The sequence below is a fragment of the Borostomias antarcticus genome (genome assembly GCF_949987555.1).
Source record: "Borostomias antarcticus genome assembly, chromosome: 8".
Taxonomy (NCBI): domain Eukaryota; kingdom Metazoa; phylum Chordata; class Actinopteri; order Stomiiformes; family Stomiidae; genus Borostomias; species Borostomias antarcticus.
This window is the reverse complement of record NC_140241.1, coordinates 27,015,982-27,038,350: the sequence shown is the minus strand read 5'-3', so window position 1 is coordinate 27,038,350 and position 22,369 is coordinate 27,015,982. Positions and strand designations below refer to the sequence as shown.

At 46.8% G+C, this 22,369-nt stretch overlaps 2 protein-coding genes across 2 annotated transcripts; both read left to right on the top strand.

The window, feature by feature from the left end:
* Positions 1-655: 655 nt before the first annotated feature.
* aebp1a (AE binding protein 1a) lies at positions 656-12,182 on the top strand (the record flags this gene model as incomplete). Its single annotated transcript, XM_084442571.1, has 21 exons — positions 656-893; positions 3,289-3,795; positions 4,426-4,539; positions 4,892-4,966; positions 5,070-5,138; positions 5,239-5,298; positions 5,413-5,481; positions 6,270-6,347; positions 7,424-7,533; positions 7,831-7,970; positions 8,156-8,240; positions 8,449-8,593; positions 8,934-9,013; positions 9,149-9,272; positions 9,381-9,577; positions 9,736-9,909; positions 10,071-10,202; positions 10,418-10,676; positions 10,806-10,945; positions 11,121-11,220; positions 11,344-12,182. The coding sequence occupies 21 exons, from the start codon at positions 656-658 to the stop codon at positions 11,886-11,888; spliced, it is 3,441 nt and encodes a 1,146-aa protein (XP_084298697.1). The 3' UTR covers positions 11,889-12,182.
* Positions 12,183-12,705: 523 nt separating this feature from the next.
* Positions 12,706-21,914, top strand: ewsr1a (EWS RNA-binding protein 1a). The gene is made up of 16 exons (XM_084441914.1): positions 12,706-12,735; positions 13,231-13,267; positions 13,512-13,563; positions 13,818-13,956; positions 14,815-15,025; positions 15,181-15,482; positions 15,733-15,946; positions 18,679-18,716; positions 19,427-19,444; positions 19,536-19,651; positions 19,794-19,923; positions 20,142-20,261; positions 20,525-20,684; positions 20,830-20,927; positions 21,135-21,414; positions 21,579-21,914. Exons 1-16 carry the CDS (start codon positions 12,720-12,722, stop codon positions 21,616-21,618), a joined length of 1,971 nt encoding a protein of 656 aa, XP_084298040.1. The 5' UTR covers positions 12,706-12,719; the 3' UTR covers positions 21,619-21,914.
* The last annotated feature ends 455 nt before the right edge of the window (positions 21,915-22,369 follow it).

Here is a 22,369-nt window from a genome sequence, read left to right as displayed (position 1 = left end):
GTTTATTCTTTCACTCTCTCCGCCCCCCCCCTCTCCCCCCCTCAGATGTGATGTGTGGTGCTCCTCCCCTGTGCAGAGTGGAGAGAGGGAGAGCGCTTGCAGAGGAGTGTGTCTGTGAGCCAGGGAGGGTGTCGGGGAGGAAGGGGGGCGGACAGGATCCAGACGGGGAGGTGTGCTGCTCGGCTCCTGAAACTCAAGACAGCTGCGCTTCCTTTCCTCCACCAGCTTTAAAAACCCCCGAGCCCAAAGCCCTCTCATCCTCTCAACCCTCTGACTACTCTACGACAGGACGAGGCTCTCCTCTCATCTACAAATCACATCTACGACTCGCTTATACTGCCGGAGGGGGCCAACCAGCACACACATCCCCCAAGCCTTCAAAGACTCCTCCAGACAGGGAAGAGATTAGACGTTAGGACTGTTGGATCTCCAATGTGCAGGTCATATGTTGGTTACAGTCAGTGCGTGGGGCTGGGCTGGGTGAGGGTCTAACACTACAGCACCAGTTTTCCACACGATTTGGTGTCAAGACTTTTTTTTTTTTCCAGAGTAGCTGTAAGGAAAATTTGAGCTTGTTCGGAGATCCTATTCTATCACCTCCTATACTGGTTCCAGAGAGGACTGTTGGTAGACGTGCCTCCCTGGCAAACCGGAGATGAGGGGGTCGGTGTTCGCTCTCTGGGTCTGTCTGGCCCTGTGCTGGGTGTTGGCGGCCTGTGGCGAGGAGAGCCAGCCCTCCAGGGGCTTGGCTCAGGTGAGACCCGTCAGAGGGTCAGTAGAGCGCGGCGTTGGAGAGCAGGAGGGGCAAGATGCTAAGATGAAGGACGACCCTGTGGTGGCGCTGGAGGAGACCAAACCAAAAAAGAAGAAATCGCCAGAGGAAGTCGAGGCAGGTAAGAGGCAACATTATCTCTCTCTCTCTCTCTCTCTCTCTCTCTCTCTCTCTCGTCTGTGTCTCTCTCTCTCTCTCTCTCTCTTGACCTTGACATGGACAGCGGTATCTCCATTGTGCTGCTTGCGGCTGCATCAGAGAGAGTCTGCACAGAATGACGCACAGCTGGATGTCCTCAGTGAAACACATGTGGGCCAGACCCAGCTCAAATACCAACACAGAGACACGACACACAGGAACTCTGTGCACTTTCTCTCTCTCTCTCTCTCTGTCTCTCTCTCTTTTACTCTTACTGTCTGTCTTTCTATGTCTCTCTCTCTCTCTCTTTCTCTCTCTCTGTCTCTCTCTCTTTTACTCTTACTGTCTGTCTTTCTATGTCTGTCTCTCTCTTTCTCTCTCTTTCTGTGTGTGTGTGGGGGGGGGGGGGGGGGTGCGTGTGTGTGTGTATAATGAGCACTGCTCGTCTAATGACAGGGGCAGGGTGATAATTGATGGTTTAGACTGAGGGTCCTCTCTCTTCACAGCCCTCCTCTCTACCCCTCTACTTTCCCTCACCACAGAGCAGCAGACCAACCGACAGGAAGACGTTGCAATCAGTCAGTCAGACAGGATAACATTTGGTTTCCATGTGGAGTGGAGAACCTCACCATTATCTATTGTCCTTATGCTCCAAATACCTCTGTTGCAATGGGAGTTTATCATAGAGAAACATGCCCATACTCTGGCAATTTTCCTAGCTACATAAGTGTGTGTATTTATCTTGAGTGTGACTTCAAAAGGTTTCATGTGTTGTGTGTGTTGTAGTTGAAAATATCTCCTTTCATCCACATGGGATTACGGGTAGCATCGTGGTGTGTGGTTTAGGAGAGGCCATTGGAATGATTCAGTGATGATGAGGCTGTGACTAAGTGATATACAGTCAGTGGTCTGACATTTTCTTGGCAGAACTGACCAACCTCTGCTACTATAACTCTGATGCAGCTCACACAAGTCAATCATGCTGTGTGTGTGTGTGTGTGTGTGTGTGTGTGTGTGTGTGTGTGTGTGTGTGTGTGTGTGTGTGTGTGTGCGTACAAGTTTGTAAAAAAGACTTGAATTGAAAGTCGAATTGATTTTCAAACTGTTTGCAAGGATTTATCCTTAAATGAGACTGTAAATAGCTCTCACTCGTGTTTTCTTGTTTGTGCTTTGTAATTGCATTATTGAAGTTATCACATTTGTGTGATATTACCGAATACTGTATGACTAGTAGCAGAAATATTTCCAGTGTAACTTTCCTCAGACAAGGGCAGGATTTACAACATGGCCAAATGGGAACAATGGAACTGACGTTCTGAGTGTACGCTGTTAGATTTTCCATCGCATGAAGCAATGTCACAAGCCAACTGGCAGTTTCCAAAGCCATTCAGGAGTGGTTGAATTAGGTTACTTAAAAAAGGCATCATTCGCAGAATGTGAAAACCCACAAGATGTTTCATTTGGCTGTTTTGCTGGATCTGCTAGATCATAGTGGCAGAATTCAGGATGCCTACCCAAATCCACGACACTCCTGAAACATCAAGTGAAAACAGTGTGACTGATATGGTGACTGTATGGGGACCAGGTCCATGCATGCCATGTGGAAGGAGAGGAGGATACATCTGGATATCAAACCTTGCAGCTGAGGATGGAAGGGCTAGGTAATGCTATGATGTCATGATAGAACCATCAGGAAGGGTAGTCAAGGTTCCGGACTCTACTGGGAGAAAACAAGTGCTTCTCTGTGTGTCTCAGACACGTGTTTGTGTTATATAATGACTTCGCAATGACAACATCAGTAAATAATGCTTTAAAATATATGCACATAAATCTGCCCGTACGCATTATATGTACTGTATATTATATATTATAAATCAATAAATCAACACTAACTTTGAATATTTGAATAGCAAATCATTGTTGTGTAGACATGTTCATTATGCACACGGTGGGGGGAGCTGGTCGGCATTTCCACTCAAAAGACTGGAAAACACGTCAGTTTGTTGAACGAAATACTTTGTTGAACAGATGTTGACACTCAGGGCTGATTGTGAAGTTGCTGGTTTGGCTGATTGCTTGGTTGTGAAACAAAACAAAGTGGTGACCTGAGTGAGCCTCTCAGACGCAGACCCATAGCCGGGGTTCATTACCTCGTTTATGATTACGGTATCTGTGTGACTCACCAGTGTGAGAGGAGGAATGTGTTTAGGGCTGGTTCCTCATAGAGAGCAGAGGGGCTATACCTGTGGCGAGGGTTAATGCTCTCTCTCTCTCTCTCTCTCTCTCTCTCTCTCTCTCTCTCTCTCTCTCTTTCTCTCTGATTGGCAGCCTTGTTTATCCTTGACTCTAACTGTCTTTCTCACTCACTCTCTCCACAGCCAGGGCAAAGAAAGCAGCAGAGAAGGAGGCCAAAGCAAAGAAACAAAAAGATCAAATCAAAAAACCCAAGGCACCAAAACCCACCAAAAAGCCCAAACCACCCAGACCAACCAAGAAGCCGAAGGCCACCAAGAAGCCAAGCACCCCAAAGGCCACCAAGAAGCCTAGTGCCGCTAAGGCCACCAAGAAGCCCAGTGCCCCAAAGGCCACCGAGAAGCCCAGCGCCCCAAAGGCCACCGAGAAGCCCAGCGCCCCAAAGGCCACCGAGAAGCCCAGCGCCCCAGAGGCCACCGAGAAGCCCAGCGCCCCAAAGGCCACCGAGAAGCCCAGCGCCCCAAAGGCCACCGAGAAGCCCAGCGCCCCAAAGGCCACCGAGAAGCCCAGCGCCCCCAAGGCCACCAAGAAACCCGATGCCCCTAAGACCACCGGGGAGACGCCTACCGCCAGACGCCCCACCATGGAGGAGAAAGAGGAAAAGCTGCTGATCGAGCTGGGCTGGGACCGACGTCAGTAACACATACTGTCAAATCAGCACATATTATATTCATACTGTCAAATCAGTACATATTATATTCATACTGTCAAATCAGCACATATTATATTCATACTGTCAAATCAGTACATATTATATTCCTACTGTCAAATCAGTACATATTAAAACTGTCAAATCAGTACATATTATATTCATACTGTCAAATCAGTACATATTAAAACTGTCAAATCAGTACATATTATATTCATACTGTCAAATCAGCACATATTATATTCATACTGTCAAATCAGTACATATTATATTCATACTGTCAAATCAGTACATATTAAAACTGTCAAATCAGTACATATTATATTCATACTGTCAAATCAGTACATATTAAAACTGTCAAATCAGTACATATTATATTCATACTGTCAAATTAGCACATATTATATTCATACTGTCAAATCAGCACATATTATATTCATACTATCAAATCAGTACATATTCAAACTGTCAAATCAGCACATATTATATTCATACTGTCAAATCAGCACATATTATATTCATACTGTCAAATCAGCACATATTATATTCACTTGTGTGGCGCTGACTTTCTGTGATGTCCCCTTGGGTCACATGTTTCTCTTTGTTTCCTTAGTGATCCAGCCAGTGACCCCAAAACAGCCTGTGACCCCAAAACAGCCTGTGACCCCAAAACAGCCTGTGACCCCAAAACAGCCTGTGAATAAAGAGCCCTTAGATCCCGACCTGGGTAAGAGGCCAACATCACTAGCATAGTAAATCATAAATGCAATACTTACATTAGAGGCTGAGAGCTGGATTTGAGTACCTCACGAGGGCCCTAAACACGGGTCCCATGGGGTGAGCAGAACAAAAAGGGCCCCACACGTAACTTAAGAGTCGGGTTAAAGTGTCCTCTGGGCAGTAATATGACATCACCAAGTGAAATGAGTTAACATATGAGCTCATTTTTTCCCATATGAGCTGGCTCTTTTCAAATCAGCCTTGTTATCCACCTTCATCATTATTGAATTCCAAGGCAAACCCATGTTTAGAATGTTTTGGATTGGACCTCAGTGGTTTTTCTTTTTGTTCCTGTGCAGTTGACCGCTCCAAAAAGGCCATACAGCCCAGCAAGCCCATAACTGATTATGACGACGATTACTGGGATGCCAGACGTATGTCTCAAAACAGCAGTAATAAACCAGTGTAAATATCAAATCACATTATCTGTACTGAACCTGCAAATCTTAACCTTTGACCTCTCTGTGTCTCTCACAGATGAGGTTCCAGGGAATCACCCTGGCAACAAAAAGGCGACAACTACTGAGGTCATCATGTACATACCAGGTAACTGTCAGTCTCGCAGTAGGTCAACATTATCTGTAGTATGTTTACCCTGGATTGCATAACATCAGACTGACCGATCTGTTTTTTCTTGTGTGATCAGAGGAGATGACCACCGTTCCGTTCATTGGTCCCTGGTATGAAGAATATGATTATGCAGACTGTAGGTCCATCATCTGTCTGTCTGTTTGCATGTCTAACTGCAGTATATCTACACATTCATTTATCCCTCTGCAGTACTATAACTAACCCTCACCATGTCTGCCTCTCCTCACAGTGGCAGCTAAGAAACTGGAGGAGGAGGCTGAGGAGGCTGAGAAGGCTCGCAAGGAGAAGGAGGAGAAGGGTGGGACTCACTTTTGTTTGTCTTTTGGGGAACAGTTTTATGTCCTTCTAAGGCACTGTTACATAACTTTGATAATACGCTTGTTTATGCTACTTGAGGAGAGAGAGACTTGTTTATGCTACTTGAGGAGAGAGAGAGAGAGAGAGAGAGAGAATGGCAGAGAGAGACAGAGAGAGACAGAAAGGGAGAGGCAGAGAGAGACACGGATAGAGAGAGAGAGACAGACAGAAAGAGAAAGAGAGAGAGGGGATTCGTTGCTGCAGAGGTGGGTGTATTGTATAACAGAGGGGAAACATGGGGGAGGAGCTACAGTATGAGGACAAGGGGACGGGGGTCATTCTGAGGCTGAGGAGGGAGATGACGGCATTCGGAACATAATAAATCCGAGCTCTGACTGTGCTGCAAGGGTGACATGAACGAAGGATCCAAGTTGATAATTTCCATCATTCACTGTGGAATGTGAAAGTGTTCCTTTTAAGCCGTATAGTTTATGAGAACTCCATTATCTAAACCATAATAAACCTGATGATTTGATGCAGAATGAAATATTGGAGGGATTAAGATAAGTCTCTTGTCTGCCCAGTTTATTCGTAGAATTTTCCTGGATAAATTAACCCATGTGTTTGAGATACAGCACAATACAATATGAGGGATTTGGACCGGGAAACAAATTTGCAGTGCTGTCTGCGCTGTGCAAGAAGCCATATGAAAGTGATTGATTGGACTGGAGTTGCCAAAGCCATGTGAAAACCTGCTTCGTCACATTGTTTTCCAATCACGCTCCACAGCTGAACGGCAGAGAAAGAACTGGGAGGAGGAGGAAGAGGAGAGACTGAGGCAGATACCAGTCCATGTCGAGCCGAAAAGTAAGAAAATCAGTGTTTTTCCACAGAAACTGGAAGAGGCTTCCGATCCGGAGCTGACCGAGTCTATCTACAGTATTACTATTACTGGGCCAATACATCACATGGTTACATTCAACTGCTTCATTTCAGTCTCATAAATCTAGAGTCTATGTCTCTCTGAGTTGACATAACAATGAATTAGACGTATCGTGGCCTTTTTTTTGGTTTAGGATTGTATACAGATGGAAGGAAGGAAAACCCAGGGTGGTGCTTATGTAATTCCCCCATTCCTAGTGTAGGAGGGAGTGCATCCTCTGTGGGATGTGAATGTGGCTGAGCTCAGGGCTGAGGTGTGGAAGGGCCTGTGTGGCTATTGGCTCTCTGCTCTGACCGGATAGCATCCAGCTGCAGCAGGCAACAGGCATGTCCAGGTCCCACATGAAAGCAACTCAGTAATGTCATGTATTTACATTTGAGTTGAGTGCCAATATTTGGATATCAGTGCACTACAGTGTGCTTGTTACTGTTTGGAGCAGTTGGACTGCTTTCTCCAGTTTAACGACCTGGACCACACTGCCTCTCTCTAGCCAGACGGCTCTGGTGGCTCTAACTGCAACCCCAAACAACAGACGTCTTCTATACTCTGTTATTTACGTTAAGTTCAGATCAGAGAGGTCTTTAATGGCCTCAGAATCCTCATAAAACATAAAAAGAATCCTGTGTCAGTATAATACCATTTAACACAAAAGAAAAAATGTCCACCCCTCCCAGCTCTCTAAAGAGCATTTACAACACATGAATGCTTTGGATTATGATATCACTGTTGTGGCACATTCTGGTGTTGTTAACAGTGTTGGAAATGCTCCTATCTGCGTGTGGTCCTGTTCAGATTCTATAAAATGCAAGTTTCCACTCTTCCTCCCATCCTTGGAGAAATCACGAATCTGACTCGGGTAGATTGATAACAGCTGTGTAGAGAGAGCGCCTGCTTTCATCTATCCAAATATTTTAGACTCAAGAATAGCTCAAGGAGGGGGAAGAGGGAAGATTGCATTTCTAGAGTTCAGCCAGGGTCTGTGTGTTTGTCTGGCTCCCAGAATGCCCTCCCCTGGGCCTGGAGTCGCACCGCTTGGATGACGACCAGCTGCTGGCCTCCTCTCAGTCCCACCACGGCCTGTCTGCTCAAAGGGGGCGCCTCAACATGCAGGTACACAGCAGGTGCTGACTGAGGAAGTGGGCATTCTCTAATATCTTATCTGCTGCTGTTGTACTGGTGTTACTTGGTGGTGACAGTTAAGAAGTGAGTATACAACACACTGTGTCCATTTTTAAATAATTGGGTCCGTGCTCCGTATACCTCGGTATCCCCTCCACTGCAAAGCTGTAGACATTACCACAGGACACAGGGACACGGAACATGTGGTTGAGAGCAGAAGGGGCTTTGGGGCCGGTCGTCTGACCCGCGCACTCGCTCAAAAAGAGGAACTATTTGTCTTCTCTGCAGAGCTCGGCGGATGAGAACGATGTGTACGGCGGGGCGTGGTGCGCTGAGCCTGAAGAGAAGAGCCACTGGTTTGAGGTGGACGCCCGCAGGGAGGTGGAGTTTACTGGAGTCATCACCCAGGGCAGGAGCTCAGACCAGTAGTGAGTCCTGTGGATTACTAGTGTTGATAACTACTATGTTGATGATAACATACTGATGCTGGTGATGGTTACCCCACACTGGCCAGTATACACTAACTGCTGATGAAGGTCTCTGGAATGAAGAAAAACATGGTGTTTGTATGACCGCCATTTGAAAACCTCTCTCTCTCTCTCCTCTTCCACAGTGATGATTTTGTGTCCTCCTACTATGTGGCCTTCAGTAACGACAGCCGTGATTGGACAGTGCATCACGATGGCTATGCTGAGTGGGTGAGTGCAGAGAGAAAAAAAGTGTTTTCAATGATTTCCAAAGGACAGACCTGATTACATACACAATGTTGTATGTCACACACAATAAGTCACATAAAGACATCAATCAATCAAAGACGACATCAACATAAAGTACAGTATGTACAGTACATACTAATTCACCTTCCTCCTCATGTGACATTCTCTAACCTGACTCCTCTCCCTGCAGTTGTTCTATGGCAATGTGGACAAAGACACCCCAGTGATGGTCCAGTTTGATTGGCCGGTGGTGGCGCGCTACATTCGGATCCTGCCTCAGAGCTGGAATGGAAGCCTGTGCCTCAGAGCTGAGGTCATGGCCTGCCAACTGCCTGGTGAGCAACATGGACCGTTAAAATATAAATTACACTCTATATTTCTCTCCTGGGTATTCTGTGAAGAGTCTATCTTTAGTCTGGGTAGGGGGAAAAACCTGTGAAAATACAATGTTATATGAGGGTACCGTCATGAGGGGTTTTTCACGGATAGAATAGAAATCTATCGCAGAGTGCCTTCTGAATATTCCAATCATCAGTCACCCTCAATACCCTCTCAGCAACTTTCACCTTAACCTACAGTTTTCATGGTCACCCGTTCTGCAATACAATTATTAAGTAACTCATTCTGTTAAGATCTAGATCTAAGATCTCATTCTCTCAACCTTCATCTCCACAGGTTACTTCCGCAGTGAGAATGAGGTCAACCTATCAGACGACCTGGACTTCAAACACCACAACTACAAGGATATGAGACAGGTAGCCCGTCTCAGGGGAGCGGTAGACATAGTTCTGCCCTGGCCTGAATAGAGCAGCCCTGATGTCCAGTCCTTTTATACCATGGATAGTATGTCTCTCCCTGCTCATCCTCTCACCTCTCTCTCTCTCCCCCAGATGATGAAGGTGATCAATGAGGAGTGTCCCAACATCACCAGGATCTACAACATCGGCAAGAGCTCCCAGGGCTTGAAGATGTACGCCATGGAGATCTCTGACAATCCGGGGGAACACGAGACTGGTGAGGTCCCACACAGGAGCCAGATGACATCGGTCAACCAAACTGAGGCCATTGAGTATTATTCCACCATTGTCAGCTGCTACATGATGCCGTTATCGTCTTCCGCAGGTGAGCCAGAATTCCGTTACACTGCGGGTCTCCACGGTAACGAGGCGCTGGGCCGTGAGTTGCTGCTGCTGCTGATGCAGTTCCTGTGCAAGGAGTACAAAGACGACAACCCCAGAGTGCGCCGCCTGGTGGAGGGAGTGCGAATACACCTGGTCCCCTCCCTCAACCCTGACGCATATGAACTAGCCTACGAGATGGTGAGAGGGGGTATTCTGTTGACAGCCATGCTGGAAGGCATTATAAGAGACGAGCATGTGTATTAAAGTGCCCTTGTACCTGTATGCTTGTATAAAGTCGGTGTTTCATTGGCTTTTGAGGAGACTGAAAAGATCTCGCTCTCTTCTCTGCCCCCCAGGGTTCCGAGATGGGGAACTGGGCTCTAGGCCACTGGACTGAAGAAGGATATGACATCTTCCAGAACTTCCCAGACCTCAACAGTGTTCTGTGGGGTGCGGAGGACAGGGGCTGGGTCCCTCGTATCGTACCCAATCACCACATCCCCCTACCCGAGAACTTCCTAAATGGCTCTGTATGCATTTGTTGATGAGTTGATCTTGTTTTGCTCGATCTGTTGACTTGTAGCCTGATATAATCTGTACAAAGGATTGACTAATTTAATATAATATTACTTTGAATATATTCCTCCTCTCTCTCTCTCTCTCTCTCTCTCTCTCGTGTGTGTGTGTGTAGGTAGCCGTGGAGACTAAAGCCATCATTTCCTGGATGGAGCGCAGCCCATTTGTGCTGGGGGCCAACTTGCAGGGGGGGGAGAAGGTGGTAGCATACCCGTTTGACATGCAGCGACCGCCCAGGGCTGCGGGGGTGAGTTCATGACCAACCACTAGAACATACAGTACTCCCATCAGGGACCTACGGACGTACCCACCAGACACTGTATTACTGCACTTTTGACCTTATAAGGAAGCTGAAATGTGTTGTGCATTGTTTGTAATCACTATATCTTGTGATATAGTGTTGCTGGAATGTATTGCATTCATATCTTGTTATTTAGTCAAGGGACTGTTTTGATTGGTCAGGCGTCGCGGCGAGGAGGAAGACAAGGTCTGGACCAGATGAACCATGAGATGAACGAGGAGACGTGGGCTCGGATCCTGCGGCAGAACGAGGGGGGTCTGAGGGAGACGCCGGACGACACCATGTTCCGCTGGCTGGCTATGTCCTACGCCCACAGTCACCTCACCATGACGGAGACCTACCGGGGGTCCTGTCACGCCGACGACATCACAGGGGGGCAGGGCATCATCAACAGAGCCAGCTGGAAGCCTGTGGTGGGCAGTGAGTGTCTCTGTGACAAGGCTGAAAAAGGGGGAGGCCAGGAGGGTGGAGGGGGGTGAGTGGGCGGGGGCACGGTTCAGGTAAACCACGTCTCACATGTTGCATCCTTCTCCCACACACCCACTACAGGCATGAACGACTTCAGCTACCTGCACACTAACTGCTTTGAGCTCTCCATCTTCCTGGGCTGTGACAAGTTTCCCCACGAGAGCGAATTGCCCCAGGAGTGGGAGAACAACCGTGAGGCCCTGCTGGCCTTTATAGAGCAGGTAGGAATAGAGCAATAGGACACACACACATATATACACACACACACACACACACACACACACACACACACACATATATATATATATATATATATATATAAACAATATCCGCTGAGTACATTTTTGATAGAACCCACTGTGTGTTTTGAGCCCTAGGTGTTGTTTGTTCTGACAGGTGCATCGTGGGATCAAGGGTATGGTGAAAGACGTGGAGGGGAACGCTCTGGCTAACGCCACCATATCTGTGGAGGGCGTCCTACATGATGTCAAAACTGGTAGGTCATCACTTTCACACAAAGTAATGCGGTGGCCAGATGTTGTTGAAATGTCAACACATAATGGTAATTTAAACTCTCTCTCACTGTTCTTCTCTCATCTATTACTCTCTGGCCGTACAGCTGCGGGTGGTGATTACTGGCGGCTGTTGAACCCTGGGGAGTACCGTGTGACAGCCCGCGCTGACGGCCACACTCCCCAGACCCGGCTCTGTATGGTGGGTTACGACTCTGGGGCCACACCCTGCAGCTTCACCCTGGCCAAGTCCAACTGGGATCGCATCAAGCAAATCATGGCTCTCAATGGCAAGAGGCCCATACGGCTTGTCACAAAGACGACCACCAGTGGTAACAGTGCTGGTACCGTTGGCAGCGTCAACTCCCAGAATGCAGAGCGCCTCCAGCGGCTACGGCTGATGCGCCTGCGCAGGCTGCGTCAGCAGAGACTCCGAGCCAGCCTCACCACGACAACTGTTGCTACAACAACCACGACGACAACAACAGTCCCTACGACAACACCCAGCCTGGAGACAGAAAGCACAACTTCTTGGTATGACTCATGGTTTCCTGTGGAGAGCTGGTCCACAGAGAACCCAGTAGAGGAGGTCCTCCCTGAGTCACAGCCTACACGGGACTATAACTTTGAGTATAAGTTTGATTATGACTAAACTCAACTCAACAGCAATCCTATATTGACATCTTTACCACCTAGGACCAGTTCAGGATGGTGTCAGTGGTCTGTGTTGCATAGGTACAACATTCTAGCTACTTTAATGTAACATGTTTTGTTTGAAGGTAGCCTACTCTACTGTTAATGTTTTATAATAGCCTACATCTATTTTTGAAATATGTTTGTAATAGACCTACTTAGAGCAGATCTGAAAACACATTCTCTGCTGAGCGGGGGCAATAAATAGGTGGTGCGTTAATAGTCTAATAGGTCTACATGTTTGACAGTTTAAGAGCGGTTGAGACAGATTAATTGCAAATAACTGCTCCTAAAAATGTTTTTCAAGTTGTGACGATGGCATATGGTCTGGCAGTGGAAATTGTCTTATGTGCACAAATTCCATTAAAATGAATTTTCTAAGAACTTGTCTTTCATGAAATACAGGTTAGGCCTAATGAGTGTTTATTACTATCACAACAAATGAAAAGAAACAAATCAACATGTTTAGTTGTTGTTGTCCCCCAGAAACTGTCGAACTTTATTTCACTCGTTGGACACTGTTGTGGAAGGTGGAACACGTCAGTCTTGTAAGGAGGTTTGATTTAGCAAAGCTTGATTAAATGACGATGACAAGTAGCTGTCATGTAAAATCACAGCAAATCGAGTGATTCTTTGAGAAGACGCTCTGGCCCTTGGCTGGTCAGGGATTCTAGCAGCTCTCCAGCGCCCCCGTGTGGAATTGAAGAGAATGACAATGATCTGCTCCTGAAAACCCGGCATCGTTCTCTCTTCTCCGCGCTTTGAATGAACTCGTGGACACAGTGGCGAAATGGCGTCAGCAGCAGGTAAGGATGACTGACTACGAGCTAGCTAGCTAGCTATACTGTATTTCTAAATCAGTAAGACTAAGCATCAGTTAGCTATGTAAAGCACAGCAAAGATTTTATGAGGTGCAACGGCTTTTTAATGTAGGAAATGAGTTTGGCCGCTTGTACGTAGCTAGCCCGGGAAACCTCTTGGGCTCAGTCTATTTACTGGAGTTGTCCATGGATTGGGCGGTGGTGCCGTTAGATATTTAGCTAGTAGTGTGGTGGTCCTAAATGATCTAGGCTATTTTTAAAAATGTATTTTAGAAATCAAACGAGGAAAGCAAAACCACGCTAAAATACATCAACATGTTTTCGTTACTCAACTAACGTTAGCAGCAAAATGGTGCTGCATGCCATTTGTATGTCTTTCAGGAAATAGTCGGAGCCATTTTTCTAGCTTTGTCGAGGAATCAGGAATGCACTTATGTTAGTTCAGTGTTGTTTAACCCTAACATTGCATTTGTTTTGCAGATTACAACAGCTATGGGCAGGCAGGAGGCCAACAGGGGTAATTTTACTGTCTTCTAGAGTTGATCTAATTCTTGAATAACTGCAGAGTATTCACATGCTAGCTAGAACCGGAGCTACCTGGCTGCTGGGTCCTAAACCACTCAGATTGACCTATATATTGTTGCAGTTCCTTTTCAAAGGATTAGATAACTTTTTATGAATTTTATTCTTCTCAGATTCAACTGTGTCAAATTAAATCAACCCTTCTTACAGTTAGGTCTGTTTTTTCTTGTGCTATTCAGGTATAGTTCATATGCAGCCCAGCCCACTCAAGCATATGGACAGAACTCTCAAGTAGGTTACAGTGAATGGTGTTACATTCGAAAGCCCACATTTCTGTGTGTCCAGAAGAAAATATTCTGCATTTTTCAGATTTCAGACACATCTTTAATTCTCTTCGGTAGCCACCAGTTAGCAATGAATGTTCACGTGTCCAAACTCAATCACCAGAAAAGGCCTGTGCTTAATGGGGCTCCAATGTCTTAATGGGACTCCTCTGGGGAAGTCCTGTGTTCGGCATTTGAAACTCAAATGTTGTTGTTTTTCAGCAGAGTTATGGCCAACAGCAGGGGTATGGATCATACAGCCAACCAGCCGAGTCCGCCTACTCCCAGGGTGGGAGCTCTACCAGTGGCTACTCCCAACAAGGCTATGGGTCCTCCTACAGTCAACAACCGCCAGCCTCAGGTGAGAACTGAACTTTCCAGAGATTAACACAAGAGACTGAACAGATGCGGTATGCGTGGATGAACTGGATGTATTCCATCAAAGTGTAGTCAAGCAAGTCACTATTGTTACATGTAAGCTAGCCAATAGGTTCTAGGGGATTTCCCCCCCGAGGCTATTTCTTTTGTTAAATCCCATATTTAGTGAGTTAGCTGATTGCCAGCTGTAGCCTTTGGGTGGAGCTGTGGGAAGCGGTGTCTCGATAGTCCGCCGAAAGGTGCGGCAGTATATGATGGGGAGTGCTGCCGCTGAGAGAGGAAGAACACAGCGTGGAGGAGGCCGAAAGACGCACGCTGTTTGGCAGGGGTGATCTCTCCGGCTGGAGTGATCCCTAACCTGGCAGAGGCAATCAGCCACTTTAAAGAGGGAACCTTATGGACGCAAACACTGAACGAAAGCCAGGGCTGGTCGCGACCGACTAGAGAGGAGAAGCTGCATGGGAGTAGATAACGGTGCCGAGACGGTGGCCACCCCAGGTAAGAGACCCGTTATCCTTTCGGTTCCCACCCAGACTGGTTTACGGCTGGCTAGGGGTAGGTTAGGCGCCTAGGTAATGTGATACATCCCTCCTGAGTTGGCTGGGGGTCCCGGAGTGAAGGTCATTCCCTGTGAAAGACAACGAAGCCATCACCTGTTTTGTAGGATTAGCCGCTAGTCGAGCCCGCCCACCCAGGGTTAGTCTTACACTATCTACAATTGTCAAGTTAAATTGTTTCACTGTGAGTTAACAGGTGTGGCTGCATGTATCCGGATTTCCCAGTGGAACACAGTGGGGGTTTGTCTGTTCAACTGTGAATGTTTGGTTTCTCATCCTGGCAGCTGGATACAACGCAGCTCCCGCCACCCCTCAGGGCTACAGCCAGCCAGTGCAGGGGTATGGAGCTGGAGGCTATGACGCCAGCCCTGCTGCTGCGGCCACCACCGCCACCACCGCCAGCAGCCAGGGCTCCTACGGGGGCCAGGCAGGATATGGGGCCCAGCCCTCATACCAGGGGTATGGGCAGCAGCAGGCCACTGGCGCACCCCCCGGGTATGTGTCTCGCAACTGCACAGGTCTGATGCACCCAGCGGAACATAATGAGATGCTTTGTGCTACAGTTATAACCCTAAGCACCACAACAGCAGCTTGATCAAGTTGTCTGCGTAAAGATGTTTTAGACCTGGTTCCACTTCTCTCTTCTGCAGCTACGGTACCAGCAGCCAGCAGTCCTCTGGCTACGAGCAGAACTCCTACTCCCAGCAATCCCAGCAGCCTCAGGGTGGATACCAGAGCCAGCAGGGCGGCTATAGTCAACAGAGCTCCTACAGTCAGCAGGGCAGTTACCAGCAGCAACAGGCCCCTCCTCCTCAGCAGCAGACGCAGCCCTCAAGCTACGCGCCTCCATCGGGCTCCTACGGTCAGCCGCCCGCTAGCCAGTACGGCCAGCAGGGCGGCGCTGGAGGCAGCTATGGCCAGCAGGCTGAATACAAACCACCTAGCCAATACAGTAAGCCAGCCTACCTCTGGTATCTTATTAGTTTGGATTGTGTACGACTTAATTCTGGGTCATGGCAGTCTGTTATGCACTGCACTGTAAGGCTTTGCTTATTTTTTTAATTGCATGGAGCATGCTCTTTATAGTGTCTCTGTCTCTGTGACTGTGTGATCCCTTTTCCTCTCTCTCTCTCTCTCTCTCTCTCTCTCTCTCTCCTCTCAATTCAATTCAATGAGACTTCATCTCTCTCTCTCCCCCCCAGGCAACTACAGGCAGGATCACTCCAACGGAGGGGGCTACGGCCAGGAGTCTGGTGGATACGGGGGTCACGGGGAGGGCCGCGGCATGGGTGGGGGGGAGAGCCGGGGACGAGGCCGTGGGGGCTTCGACCGCGGTGGGATGATGCGTGGCGGCAGCGGTGGCGGAAGCGGTGGTGGCGGCGGCGGAATGCGGGGGATGAGCCGAGGAGGCATGGGGTAAGTTCTCGCCATACTGTCACGCCATCATCAACCCCTTTCTCCCGCAGGTGGAGTGAGAGGCCTGCACAGGGCTGAGAGTTACGCACCACACCTCTGCCCTCACTGGATAGCATAGCAAGCTTTAAGTTGAAGGTAGTACCAGACGTATTTGCCATGGGAGACATGGGTAGACATTTTGAATTGGGCCTTGTGACCATAACCTGTAAAAGGTTTCATGGAGTCTCTCAAGGTTGTGCCACTGGTTGCTGCTCTCAGCCCTGCTCTAGCATGGCCAAAGGTAAGAAGGTATCCACAAACCCATGACCATCAGCAAACATCTCCCCTTTGTCCTGCTGTAGGCACTGCTTCATCACCCCAGTGTCAGATATAGGTTTGGTTATACTGAAATGCAGAGTGTGTGAATGTAAAATAAGGTTTTCATGTTAAGTGAACGTTAATGTCACAGTGGGATGATTGGCAGTGCATTAACAGGAACAGGGACAGGGTGGAGATTTAGCTTACTTAAGTATCGGGGGCCTATTTTAAGCATTTCTATGCTGCTTCAGGCCAGGGCAATGATAGATGGTGTAGGTACATGAGGAGAGCTCTTGGAGTTCTTGTCACATTCAAATGCACAGTGGGCATGTCTGAGGTGAATGACCCCCCTGCCATCTCAAACACAGCCTACGTTAGTCTATCTAGTTTTTAAAGTAAAGGCTACAGTGGTGCCAACCCCTTGAATATGTGTGTTACCTGTAATTTTCACTCAGTGTACCTCGACAACATGCCATAGGCATGCGCAGTTGGCGCCCTTGTAGGGGGTCACAAAAAATTGGAGGCACACTGATGTCCGCACAGAGCCTACGCATATACCCTCTGATGACAACATTTAGGTCACGCGAACCCTCGTGTACTCGCGGACAAGGGAAGTATAACCAAGGCTTTAGTACTGTAGGTTTCTCCACAATGCTGAACGGTGGGGATTTCTCAAGAGTGCAAGGTCACTTGAAATACAAAGTTTATTGTCACATACTCAAGGTTCATCAAGACAGTTTTTTTTCCCCCTCTTTTTTTTTTTCCTTACTGCTTCTGCATAGCGTTCCTTGACTTTTTGGCTAGATAGTGTTCTGAGTAGTAGAAACGCTTTTGAAGCTACTGGTCTTAAATAATTAGGAGTGGATTAAAACTCCATGGATGAATTGACAAGAGACTACATAATGATAAGCATGAATAAGCCATAGAGCTTTTTACATTTTTGGGGGGAGAAAATTGCAATAATTGTTTTAAAAAAAAAGAAAGAAAAAAAGGTAAATGCATTGCATGAGTGGGTAGGCTTCAAGGAAGCATTTTCCTAATGTGTTGCCAAATCCATTCCTGCATCAAGGGCAAATCATGAGGACAGCCCTTTAAGGTGTGTTTTATATGGGGGGTGGAGGAACTCCTGCCTTGCATTCACCTTTTATAATCATATACAGGTAATACATAAGTGATAAATTGGTTGAACATCAAATGTTTTAAGTGATTTCTGAATACTTTTCTTTAACATGCTTTGTCGCATTTATATGCTACAGGTAACAAAGTGAGAGCCATGTAAACACGTCAATACTTTTACAGTTCCACTTCTCACTAGAGTCTGGGCCGGCAGTCTTTTGAAACGGGGACATAGTCGATGGTGTCAACTCTAAATGAAGAAGTGTCCAAAAATGGTCCCAAATGTTTTTTCAAGGAAAAAAAGATCAAGCTGTCCTAAAGATCAAGTTGAAATTGTTTATTGAATAATATAAATGGCAGCTTTTTTGATTGTGTATCATATGAATAAAAGAACAGTGTTAGATTATTATATTTTGTTTTAAATGACTGCATGCACAAGCTACAAACTTTTTGTAACAAAATTGTTTCGAATGCAGCTTGGAAAACCCATGGTTGTCAAGCATATTGGAGAATGTCACATCATATGTGGTATGACATCTGGATGGGACAGTGCAGTGGTAGTTCTTGACCACCAGTATACTGGTCAAGTGAGGTGACTATAGGAAATCAAATTTCCCTCCTTCATGATTGGATGAGGCCTGCTGATAATATATCCATCTGGTTCCCTGTTCTTAAAGTCAAGCTGCATTTGAAACAATTTAGACATCTCCTTTTGTATTAAATCAGGGGCTTTCTAACCCATGTAGCAATAAAGATTAAAGCCACTCTATACTACGCAAACATTGCTACTCTTAAGCCACTACTAACAATTGTATAGGTATAACCCATAAGCCTTATTTCCACTGTCGTGCCGAACCGATACCTTGCTCAAACCGCTCCGGACCCGTGGGAACGGTTACAGTGTCTGTTTCCACCTCTTGGGCTGTTGCGTTCCACGGAATGTTGTTTGCGGAACTAACTTTCACATTTCTACTAAAGAACGGTTCTGCTTCACTCAGTATCGTTAGACAACCGTGCCATGGGAACGGTTCTGGGCCCAACCGGTCCCATGTGGAAACACCGTCGGAATGGTTACCCGGCGTGCTCAGAACGGTTTGGCACGACAGTGGAAATAAGGCTATAGAGAGCAAACACTGTATAGATGATGCCCCTCCTACTATATGTTTAAGATTCAAATAGTGTGAGTTCCTTAAGGGACTAGCCAGAAATGTGCCCAGTCTCCCTCCCCCCCCCCATTCCACCCTCCAAACCCCACCCCCCATGGTACTGAAGTGGCTGTTTAAGGGAAATCGTCTTCATATCTACGCTTATTCCCCTAGCATCGCTGGAGACAGAGGTGGCTTCATTAAGCCTGGTGGTAAGTTTAATGAGAATTACCAGACCATACATTAGAGTAAATACTTGTGTACATTGTCTATATTTGCACTGTTATCCAGTGTTTTAGAATCGAAGGGAACGAGGAGGAAATATGATACTGCCGGCTAATCTTATGGGTGTTTTTCAGGGTCCCATTGAAATGCTCTCAATGACAACACATACACAAACAATGCTTTTGGGGTATTTTGCATATTGGGTATTTTCTATCTTTGAATAACAACAACTCAGTAACACTCAAGTCAACCACAGGGGACTTGTCCCACTCACTACTGATATTTTTTGGCTGGAAGCCATCATGCCTGCCACAATTTATTTTGAGTAGAGCTATAACTGTTTAGGACAAAAGTGTTTTTTTAAATACTACTTTCAAATGACGTTGATTTTCAACCTGGGGGTGTTTTGGGTGGTCTGTGGTTTTTGAGCCATTTTTAAAATCACAAATTGGTTTTCCAGGGATCAAAATTCAAATTTTTTTTTATTCAACCATTTTCCTGAATTATAATGTTTCGACACCATGTTCCTTTTTTATTCTTTACTCAAACTGAATGCTCAGAGAAGCCATAGATGCCTGGGTTAAGTGATCCTGTTGCATTACTGAGGTAATGTTTGAAGAACTTGCAAACATTTGAAGTACTAATGTTTGATCTCGCTTATCTTTTCCCCCTCATTCCATTGTGGGTGACAAACAAGGACCAGAATCTGATATGGGTAAGTTTGTTTAACACACCACCCACCATATTTTTCCGTTTTCCCAGTCATTGAGTATTTTTCAGACGGGCCTTTCTCTTTCTCTGTGCAGGACGGCCAGAGGAGCAGGATGACTCTGAGAACAGCACCATCTATATCACGGGGCTCATCGAGACCGTAACCCTGGAAGAAATGGCTGAGTTTTTCAAGCACAGCGGAACTATCAGGGTGGGCAAAACACAAGCATCTGTTCATCTGAATGTGACAGTCATTTCTACGAAGTCTACCACAGAAAGCTTTATAGAAATACAGGATGTTCGATCGATACATTTATTTGGCCAGTGAAGTAACCGTCTCCCCCGTCTTTCAGATAAACAAGCGCACAGGCCTGCACGCTATCAACATCTACACAGATAAAGACTCTGGGAAACCAAAAGGCGACGCCACGCTGTCCTACGAGGAGCCGAAGTGCGCCAAAGCAGCGGTGGAGTGGTTTGATGGTGAGTGGCATCATGGAACTTTTAGGCCCCGTTCATTCTTCATGACCGTTCTTCAGCTAAAGCATTGTTATGGACTGCATGAAAAGAGCGTTGATTTACCCGAATGTTTATAAAGATCCAGAATTTACACACAGCGCAATGACAGCCTATCGGAACGGTAAGCTCGATCACCAACACTAGTGTACAATATGTTTGCTTGTGCGTGTTTCCCCACACAGGGAAAGAATACCAGGAGAAGAAGCTGAAGGTCTCGATGGCCCGCCGTAAGCCCATGATGGGGATGATGCGAGGGGGGATGCCCATGAGAGACGGCCGGGGGGGCATGATGGCTCGTGGAGGTATTTTAGGATGGCTGTTTTCCACATATCTGTCATTGACGTACGAGCAGAAATTAATCTTATTTATTTAGTTTGTTTATAGTAGCTTCTATCCATGGATGCTGTTTAAGCTGATTAAATGTCAAGATAAACAAGATTACTCGATCTGATGACGATGATGATGATGAAGTCTGCACTGCTAAACAGTTGAATGGGTGGAGGTCAGCAGAAGTGGAATGTACTGTATCTCCCATTAACGATATGATGCCTCTTCTTTCCCGTAGGGATGATGGGCCGCGGTGGAATGGGGCGTGGCGGCGGGGAGCACGGAGGCGGGGAGCGCGGAGGCTTCATCCCCAGAGGAGGTCCCCGAGGCATGGGCCGGGGAGGACCTCCAGGTGGCAACATGCAGCAGAGAGCAGGAGACTGGCAGTGCCCCAACGCGTGAGTACCGACAAAATAGGCTTCCCTCCAGTAACATTCATAGTCCTTCTGGCTCTCGCCATCGAAGTCGCGTACTGACAGATTGCAATGGAAACTGGCCCCAAAGGCTCGCTAAAAATGCTGACTGAGGTTTGTGCTTTTGCAGGGGCTGTGGAAACCAGAACTTTGCTTGGAGGATGGAGTGCAACCAATGCAAAGCGCCCAAACCAGAAGGTTTCGGACCGCCTCCTTTCCCCCCTCAAGGTAAATGTTTTGCCAAAAATGCTGTGTTACTGTACCCTTTATATTGTAACTCTCTCTGCCTTGTTTTAAGGCTGTCAAGGGTGAGCTTTGGATTCCCTCCAACTTTTGAGATAGAATACCTTACAAATGTACCTTACATCTTCATGCCTCCAACATAACTTTTTAGTCTATCCCTCCCCTTAGCTAACTCTACTGTCTTCTCCACAGGGGGTGACCGTGGCAGGGGCGGCCCCCCAGGCATGCGTGGGGGCAGAGGGATGGACCGCGGGGGCCCAGGGGGGCCCGGAGGCCCAGGGGGGCCCGGAGGCCCAGGAGGCTTCCGTGGAGGTAGAGGCGGTGATCGTGGAGGTGGATTCAGAGGAGGGCGTGGCGGCATGGACCGAGGAGGGTTTGGAGGAGGCAGGGGACGCGGGGGTCCTCCCATGGACGACATGGGTGGCCGAGGCAGGAGGGGCATGGGGCCCCCCGGCAAGATGATGGAAATGAAGTGAGTTGAGCAATTCCAAATTCTTTTTTGGAATTGGAATTTTCAATTCCATTCAAATTCCAAAATCTTTTTTGACAACAAATAAATAATTGAAGTTATACATGTTATGAATACAGTAAATGTACTTGTCCTAGTATTGACTCATATGAATTCTTGTGTTCCAGGGGAGATCATCGCCAGGATCGCAGAGATCGTCCCTATTGAAGGATACTTGAATAGATTCCCATGTCAGATTCCCATACAGGGTTTGTTTTAAAGAACATTTTAATTTTGTTATAAATCTTGTTATAAATGGCTCATGATGGGAATCTGTGATGGCTTTGTGGATGCTACATTTTCATATTTTTTTACCAGGCCTAGGCCTATCTGTTTTATCTTTTATTTTTCAAAGTCTGGTTGTAACCTAGTGAACCAGTTACAAATGCATGCTTTCTTGTGCAAAAGAAGTATTAGTGAAACCTTGTGATACACAAATAAATGTTGTTGTTTTTTTATAACCATTTCTCTGCTGGCCATGTGTTTTCGTGTAGGTTCCAATCAGAATCTGATTTATTTTAGCCAGGTAGGTTTTCACATGAGGAATTTGCTTTGGACAATTGGTGCATAACAGTAAATAAACAGTGCAAGGATAAGACAGGACAGTTCAAAATACAAAACAGTCCTATATACAAAACAATCAAAAGTAATCTACAAAATAATGCTGGAGTGTCAGTGGGGGTCCATGGCCTTGTTGATGTTGCAGTCGGGAAGAAACAGTTTTTGTGCTGAGAGGTTTTGGTCTTGATGGACCGCAGCCTCCTGCTGGAGGGGAGTGGCTCAAAGAGATTGTGTCAAGGGTGGGAGGTGGTCACAATCTTACTTGCCCGCTTCTGGGCCCTAACCTAATGAACTCTGTTGGAAACTGGAAAAGATGCAGGCACTTTCACAAATACTTTGCAGGTGATTGGATGAACCA

What these genes read in the sequence shown, in the direction of transcription:
- ewsr1a (XM_084441914.1), top strand. An exon ending in GCCACTGGCGCACCCCCCGG is followed by an intron (nt 15,026 to 15,180) that starts GTATGTGTCTCG and finishes TCTCTTCTGCAG; the next exon opens with CTACGGTACCAGCAGCCAGC. An exon ending in AGCACAGCGGAACTATCAGG is followed by an intron (nt 19,652 to 19,793) that starts GTGGGCAAAACA and finishes CCCGTCTTTCAG; the next exon opens with ATAAACAAGCGCACAGGCCT.